Source organism: Cariama cristata, unplaced genomic scaffold, assembly GCF_000690535.1.
Source record: "Cariama cristata isolate BGI_N322 unplaced genomic scaffold, ASM69053v1 scaffold33286, whole genome shotgun sequence".
In the NCBI taxonomy this organism is placed as follows: Eukaryota; Metazoa; Chordata; class Aves; order Cariamiformes; family Cariamidae; genus Cariama; species Cariama cristata.
In genome coordinates this window covers 4,263-13,065 of record NW_009622128.1, presented here as the reverse complement: position 1 = coordinate 13,065, position 8,803 = coordinate 4,263, and the positions used below count along the sequence as shown (strand labels likewise).

Genomic DNA, 8,803 nt, shown 5'->3' with positions numbered 1-8,803 from the left:
CTCAGCCACACCATCGTTGCCATATCTAACACCATCATTACAGCTTGCTGCAGCTTTGTATTTCCCTCATAGCATGGCAGCTCCCCTCCTCTCCAGCCTTCCTCAAACCAGTCAACCCCAGCTGCACAAATCCGGCCAGCACTGCAAACCAGGGCGGCCTTTGAGGTCCCCCATGGAAAACTGCGCAAGGTAAGAAGGTGCTGCTCCCCTCTGACTGCCGGTGGTCACTGGAGACCGCTGATGCGAGAAGATCCGGAAGTGGCTTTTAGCTAAATGGTTTTCACCTTTTCTTTCCAATAGCTATATATAGATATAGATTTTTCTATCTATATATATAGACATTAAAAAGAAAAAAAGCACTTCCTCCCACTTTCTGGTGTCACAAGAGGACCAGGCAAACCCTGACCATCTTTTGGTCCATCATTGAGGGAATGCACAGAAGGAGAGAGAACAAAAACCACTGTGGAGCAAAAAATTCAGGAAAAGCAAAGCCTTACAAAGCTGTTTCTCTCCGAGGCCCTTGCACAAAACATTTAAAACAGGAGAAAGCGCTGAGCTGTTATACCACTCACCTCCTCCTCATTTTGCATCTCCACATCCCCAAAAGAACATCAAAAGTCCAGCTGCATGGGTGCTATACGTCCCGACCAGCCAGTGGGCAGGGGACATCAGAGCCTCATGCTCAGCCAAGCCATAAAGCCCCATGGCCACCTCTGCGCTACTCGGATGCAGCCAGGAGCATCCCTCTGCGGCGGTGGCACAGCACCAGATGCTTCACAGGGAAGCAGAGAAAACCCAGGATGACAGTTAATCAACACCAAGTTTTTTTTTTTTTCCCCCTAATAAATCCTCCAGATCTGGGGCTGCACCCCTTGTGAGTGACACCAGCCTCAGTGTATCAAGGTCCTCTCGTTTTTTTGGATTGTTTTGTTTGTTTGCTTTTTGTTTGTTTGGTTTTTTTTAAACCACCTTTAATTTTTTCAGTCCATTTTATAACAGAACCACAAACTCGCCAGGCTGCCAAGGCCCCGTCCCGCCCCTTTGTTCTCCCGTCACACACAACCCAGCAATTTATGAACCTCCCAACATCGTGGTCAAATTATCTCAGTCATCCCTGCTCTCTCGCCCTTAGTACTTGAAACTAATGCCAGGCAAGACTGTTTCCCAACAGAAAGTATTGAAAAACATTGGAAACAGTTTTAGCTTAAAAAAAAAAAAAGAGTTGTATCCGCAGTAGAGCTAGCCCCAGGGCAGCACTGTCACCTCGGTGCTGGTGGTGGCTGCCCTGCTGTGGTGAGCATCCCCCCGGTGGTGAGCATCCCCCGGCCACCTGAAGGTTGGATGTGCCGTGGGGATGGCAACCATCCGAGTGGCCTTGGGTACCACAGCTGATGCTGCTAGAGACAGAAGCTCCGGCTAACGTTCTGCCACAGAAAGCGGCAGAAACGGGACCATGTGGGTTCAGCCCGAGGGCAGCGATAAATTAGAAAACCCATGAGTGCGAATGCCCGCGTGGCCCCTCAGACAAAGGAGAGCAGTGTCTCACTGGGGGGAGTGGGCCGTTATTGTGTCATGGGAACATAAACTCTAGGAAAGAGTCACAATATATAAAAACACTAAGGAAGGGGGAGGGCTTTTCCCCCTTTTTTGTTTTTCCCATGGACCTCAGAGACTGGGAAAAACTTGGTGCTTACCTTAAAGGGATTGTGCCTGGGGAGAATAACTGCAAAAGCAAGAAGGACATCAGATTCTTCACAGTGTTTTCACAGCCAAATCGCTGCTTTTTGAAAAGGCTCTTGAAAGACCCCTGTGAGAGCCTACAATCCTGATCCAGCCCCACTGAATCAAAACCCAAAAGGAAACTACCTGTATGCTTCGGGTTTGGCTTCAGAAAGCACCCAAACACACCTTCAGCTTGTGTTTAAGTTCTGTTAAAATCTCTAGGACTTAAGCCTGCATTTAAGCATGGCCTTCAGATGAGATGGACCGGACCCTGTAAGAGTTTGCCCCAACACACACCAGCGGCAGCACTGACAGACACAAACACATCCTGGAAAAACCATGGACTTGGTTTGCCACTAGAAAGACCTCTGCAATTCTGCTTCAGAAATCATCTGGGAAGTGCTGGGTCACTCCTTGCATACCTGCTGAAACAAGAGATGCCCAGGCACAGGATGGTTTTCTCCAGGCAAAGAAAGGATTTGCCTCCTGGAGACCCAGGGAATGCTGCAGAGGTGGTGGTTGGGAGGAAAACCCACAGACAGGAGAAGACCAGCACAGCTCCCATACGCAGAGAAGGGAGGAGGGAAGCTGCTCTTTTCAAGAAGGGGCCCCAGGTGTAGCAATGTTCATTATTTAACAGCTGCAACTGTTAATTCCAGCTTTGCACCCCAGGCCCTGTTAGAAAATTAGGAAATCCCCATCTCAATAGATGCCACCTTGCTCCCTAACAAAGCACAGAAGACTCCGTTTCCTCTGCCCGACACGAGGGCGGGAGAGCAAACAGGTTTCTCTGAAGAAAGGTTCAATCAGAGCAAGGCTGCAGGAGAACCACAGTGCGGGTGGGTGGCTTGCGTTCCCTGTCCATAAAAAGCTAAATCCTCACATTTATTCTCCGAGTACAAGCAGTGCAACGCAGAGAGGCTAATGCCTTTCTACACGTGCAGAGCCGACAGTCCCTGGTGAAACCTCCTTGTGAAATCACCCCGCAACCTGAGAAACCAGTTGATAATTAAGAGATTGCTGTATCATTGCAGCCAGCGCAAATCCAAGCGACCTTTTCATCCAAAGGACATGGGAAATGGGGCTTTTACGCCAGAAGCATGGGCAACTATTTGCACCAATTTCAAGTTTTGCCCTGAGTTGGGAAATTGTAATTTAATTGGTTTTAAGCTAATGTTTACCTATGAACAAATCTCTGTACTTAAAAAGCTCGTTCTGTAGCAAAACTCCTTTCATTACACAGGGATGTTATTTTTGCCGATTCCCCTTGCCATCCTGACCGGCTTACGGGTCGGCATCACAGGGGTGTGGGAAGGATCTGCTGAGATGCTGTTGGGAAGGGCAACAGCAGAAGATGATGTGACAATGAAAATCCTCCGGTCTCCTTCACAGCAGGGCCACAATGAAACCCCAAACCTATTTTTGTGTTGGTTAGTAAGCGTACCAAAAGTCTTTTGTACCACAGCTGCAAAGCTGCCCTTTCCTCCAGGCTCTGCAGGAAGGTTTTTAAAGCAGCAGTTAATGGGTGAGGAGAGAAGGGAAGCTGGAGAGGAGGAGGAGGAAGCAGCAGCCTTCCCCACCAGCTGTGCCAGATGTGGCATAAGTCTCTTCTACATCCTTCTCCGCATCCCAGGTCCCAGCTGCATGGGGAATGACTAAGAGACCTCGCGCTGGTCGGGCCGTGCTGGGAATGACCAAGACCTCACCTAAACAGGCAGCGGTTTGTGGGAAAGGAGCTGCCATAAAAATAACTTTAGAAAACAAGATTCAGCTCTTTGGCTTCAGGAACCAGGACTTCCTCAGGTGGCTGAAAACCACCCAAAAACCTTGTCATTTCTGTGGTTACCACAGCTATTCCATCAAAGGTGCTCGCGTAGAGGTCATCCTCCCTGCCCTCCCTTGTACCTCAGTCTCTCGTTAACTTTGATTGCACCACCAGTGTTGTTCCTCAGGCAGGTTCATGACCCTTTCCTGCCAAGACCACATTTTTTGCCAGGTGGCCCATAGGGAGGGCAACTAAACATGCTCCTTGCCCTCCCAGAGACCCTTGTCTGTGCTGGGTCAGACGTGGGGAAGGACTGGGTCTCTCAAGTGATTTGGGCCAGGCAGAAAAGCACACTCGAGTTTCACAGGGGCTTGGAGCCTGGGCTGAGGCGTTTCTGGAGCTGTGGGCTTGAGAGAGTGATGGGATGGAGATGAAGGAGGAATGTTGGGCACAGCAGGTGAGGATGGGGCTCAGGAACAAGCCGAGCTAGAAAATACTGAAACATGAACAGCTCGGCACTACGGCTAGCAGGAGAAAATGTACTTCAACAACCTCCAGATTACAAATATTTTCATTTCAGATTTTCCTCCGAGCAGCTGACCTGCCCAGAGAAGTTTTGAGCCCTCTCCAAGCGAGAGCAGCACCTCTTCTGCTGGTGCCCTTGGCTAAGAGGCAAAGCAGTTCCTTGTAAACTGGGGTAGCCCCTAACAGAAAGGCTGCGTTAGACACGCTGGCAAGGCAGGTCGAGGATCTGGGATGTTACATTGACTTACTTGTTCCTCCCTATTTTGTACACCATTTTCTTTGTAGAACCTACCAGACAAATGTACTTTGGGAATGGGTAGGTTATTAGTTCCTCATTAAAGGTACTCTAACACAGACAGATGGGTGCAAAGCAGCCTGAGAAGACAGTACGGAGGGGGCCTGGACCTCACAGAACCCATTCACTGGCCACGTGGATGGGTCAACAGAGCAGGAGTAATTAGGATGCTGAACGGAGGGAACAACCTTTTAGGATAAAGCACAATAAATCTCAGGTTCATTACTTCTGCATGTCTGGTATACGTTACTTTAAAAATAAAGACTATGGTGACACCGAGTCTACCTGGGATGCAGGTAACTTGAAATTAAAACTTGTGGCATCTGTCTGAAAGAATTCGTTCAGGAGCTACAGAAGGTCACAAAAGCAGAAAAGAATGGGAAATGAGAAGATTCACATTTTCTTTACAGTGCCCAGGTCTGAGAATATCAAATATTTACAAATAACTCTTCTTTTTTCCCTGTCCTGTGTAGCTTCTCTGTAAGAAGTACTGTAAACACAGCTCTGAAAGAGTCACAAAGGCAAAAAGGGCATCTTGCTTTCATCATGTTCAAACAACATTTCTATCTACTGCCTCTTGAAAAGAACCATCAAAACAATTTTTCAACTGAATATTGGGCTTTTCCATGTCAGATGATTTTCTGCAGGAGGGGTCTGCTTTATGAAGGAAAGGTAGATTATTTTTTTTTTAATTTTTTTTTTGATCAAGAGGAGTAAACCACTGAGAGCATCTCCCATGGTTTGATGCAGGAGGGCCCTCCCATCTCCTGGCTCGCAGAGGGAGGGGAGGGCTCTGCTTTTGGCGCTGCCTGCCTTCGGCACCTTGCCCCTGGGGTCGGAGAGGTCAGGATCTACCGATGCCTGCTCCCAGCTGGCATTTCCAAACTGAACAGCCTGATTTTCTGTCTGGCTTTTCACTGGAAAGTCAATGTATTTTGCATGGGAAAAAAATGCAAATTTTTGTTTTAGCCATGAACGTGAGAGCAGTAGCCCCTTGGTGCGCTCAGAGGCACTGATTCAGGCACATGTAACGGGGATATTCATCCAAATTCAGTTTTACATCCCGAATTTCTCTTCCCTTCTTGATAGCTGTGTACATCCCATCAGGCTTACAAGACACCTGTCAATTTGGCCGAGTTTGATTTTTCCCCCCCGTTTTACCACAACGAACTACTTCCGATGGCACTGACACGCAGTAGACTGGAGAGGACACCTGCTTTAATTTTGCTCTTTACTTTGAGAAGGTCGGACAACCAAACGGCTCTATAATGAGAGTTCAGGAGTCTTCCCCCTGCTCCGTTCAGGTTTCTGTACCACCGCACCCCTGTCTGTCTGTCCTGGAGGAGCAGTCACAGCTGCTTTGCTCTCACTGGTGAGACAGGTTACCTTGGAAGCGAACCCAAATTTCCATAGTTTTTTTAAGTGATACTCCTAATTAAATCTTTCCTCATTTATATTCCCTGTTTGCATTTTAGGAAGCAGAGAAACCCAAGACGATCTCTAATGGTATTTTAATTTTTCTGTTGTCAGAAACACTGCTGGTTTTCTTTACTAAGAAAGCAAACATTTTACGTGAGACAGGTTACCTTGGAAGCGAACCCAAATTTCCATAGTTTTTTTAAGTGATACTCCTAATTAAATCTTTCCTCATTTATATTCCCTGTTTGCATTTTAGGAAGCAGAGAAACCCAAGACGATCTCTAATGGTATTTTAATTTTTCTGTTGTCAGAAACACTGCTGGTTTTCTTTACTAAGAAAGCAAACATTTTACCCCCCCCCCCCCTCGTTTTGCCTAGTGGAAGCTGTTTTGCTTAAAGAAACCCAACCAACTGCTAAAGCTAACCATAACACATGGGTGCATTCATGGGCAGGGCACTCAAAGCAAAAAACCAGGAAAATAATTTGAAGTCAAAACAGATGTAGTGATTAAGAGATATACAGAGAAAGTAATTCTCCTTTAAATATTTTCAGCAAAATATTTTTTTGAATGGCACATCCCTGTATATATAACGCAATACACAACTTTTTCTTGCAGCCTTTTTACACCCTACTCCATGTTTGTGGATTAGAAAGTGTACCTAAATAGTCTGTTTGGATAACGCAATTTCACAAGACCAACCGGACACAGTTTCTGGTGCCCTTTCTCCTTTACTAACACAGCTTTTCTTTCAATCTCTCATTGCAAACTTCTGCAGAAGAAGGAGGAAAGCGTGCTCAAGGCCTCACTTCTGTGTTGGTCATGAAAACAACATCATTTCCATATTAAATTGTTAGCGTGAATACAATAAATTTTGATAGTTTTGCCTGAAACCAGGGAAAATATATACAGAGGCTGTGGAAAGACTCTTTTTCATGGATGTCTCGGCTCTGATTGAATCTGCTTCAAGCCAGGTAACTGTAGAGATGAGAGATGCTGCTGTGCCATCAGCACTCACCCTAACGCTTCCAAAGCGGCTGGACAAATCCACGGAGGGAAAATCCACTGAGAGCGCATTGCTTTGTGCTCGCTGGGTTTTTATGCTCCTACCCTGGCCAAGAGCGGGTGTGCCTGTCTGAGAGCAGGTACCTTGGGTCTGGCCGGCGTAGCCATCTGCGTGTTTTGAAGGATTTTCAACTACTGCGGCCACTGGTCAGTTCTGGACAGTTTCTAGAGAAGCAGGACCTTACGCCTCACCTTAACCTTGACTTTGCCCTTTAGACTTCTGCTTCCAGAGGACTGGATTTTAATTTTCGCACAGGACACGGAACCATTATGGGACAGGGCATCTTGTCCCCGAGAAGTGCAATTGCCACAGGCTTAGCATGAATTTAGTCTCTGGGGTTTTGATGGGGTTGTGCTCCTCCAGCACAGAAGGAAATGTCATGGTCAGCCTTCTGACACGCTGGTCTTCGATCCCCCACAATATCTGTAACCCTAAAGCGATGAGCTGGCAGCATCAACGTGACCCTAATCCCCTGGGCTGATGTTTCACATCACTCAGATCTCCTTGCTGGTCAGACCAGTGCAGGTTGTGGCAAATGCCTGGGACTAGGGAGGAGCAAAACGGAGATGGGGACTGACCCATTGTATGAAACGTCTATCAAAGTCCCAAACACTTACCTGAATTACTGTTAGATAATTTGGATACTTGCCTAAAATATCAGTGTTCTGCTTTCAACAAACAGAAATCATGATTTTTTTTCCACTCCTAAGTCTCTTTTTTTGAGTGCAGGGATGCAGGAAGGGAAATTAAGACCAAGCCGTGACGAATTCCTCTGAATGGGAAGAGGAATAAATATACAAAAAGCAAATTATATCAGATTAGGAAAGGGTAAAAAAAAAAACCACAACTCTAAACTCCTTTCGGCTGCTAAGTATGAGGTTCAATTTCTGCTTTCCCCAGCAGCCTGCTAGCCTGACCCCAGGGCCATCCCGTACCTGCTGGGATGCGCAGGGCCGTCCCTCCGCATGCCTCGACTCGACTTCGCCAGCACCTTGCATCTCCAACACCACCCATCTGCCACAGCACCAGCAAGCTCTGGGTTAACAATTCAAAACCCAACTTTCCAGCAAATTCGACTTCACACAATCTTCTGTTTCTGGTCCAGCATGACAGTGACCCAAACCACCATTTTTTCACACTGGTGTTTTTACTGTACCACTGCTGCCAGTTAATAACACCTCCTTTGACTGTACCACCGCTGCCAGTTAACACCTCATCTCCCACGTGTTTCTCCTGGTCATTGCCAGAGACAACCTGAATAGTCACAACCTGCCAGCACCTTTGAATAGAGGCTCCCAATTGACGTTAGCAGGACTTAGAACTGGCTGGAAATGACTTTTCAAAAGTCAAGCATCTCATTGAAAACAAAACAAAACAACATCCCCTGCAAAAAAAAAAAAAACAAACCCAAAGCTATTTAAAATGAGACTTGCATTTTGTTTTGCTTTCAGGACAAAGCATTTGCCCCGTGTGAGGGTTTCTCCCTTCAGATGACCCTGTTGGAAAAGCAGCTGATGAAGGCAGCCTCTTTCTTGCAAAGGATGGATGTGACAGAGCATGCATCTGATAGACCTCGGCATGGATGGCTTAATTACCACCAGATGTCCCTTTTATGGGAGAAATAATTGCTACAAAAAAGAAAAAATCTCTATCTGATGAGATGCTGGTGGCATTTCCTAGCAGCCGACGCTTACCTCTGTGCTGTGTGTGTATCTCCAGCAGGCAGCTGGGATCAATCCACAGAAGGCCAGAGCAAAACAGAAAAATCCCTGAGGATAAAGAGGAAAAAATACCATCAGTTACAGCATGGGGAGAAAAATATCCATTTGAAAACACCGTCAGGATATATTTAATATGCTCATTTCAGCAAGTTTAGTTAAAGTTAGGGCTAAACATCACCTTCTTTTAATATCCTTCATAATGCTGGTTACTTAAAAGAAATTAGATGGATAATAATGTGATTCTCCATCACGAGCCCTCTAATTACACTGTGGCCGTTTGAAGAAGTTGTC

At 46.4% G+C, this 8,803-nt stretch overlaps 1 protein-coding gene across 1 annotated transcript in view; it reads right to left on the bottom strand.

Annotated features, from left to right (window-relative positions):
- Nucleotides 1–8,560, bottom strand: part of TSPAN32 (tetraspanin 32) — a gene marked incomplete at its 5' end in the record, with an annotated part of 20,087 nt that extends 11,527 nt beyond the window's left edge. Inside the window, one exon of the mRNA XM_009702236.1 lies at nt 8,486–8,560. Within this exon, the coding sequence (XP_009700538.1) occupies nt 8,486–8,560 (75 nt within the window). The remainder of the gene's footprint in view (nt 1–8,485) is intronic.
- Between the last annotated feature and the right edge of the window lie 243 nt (nt 8,561–8,803).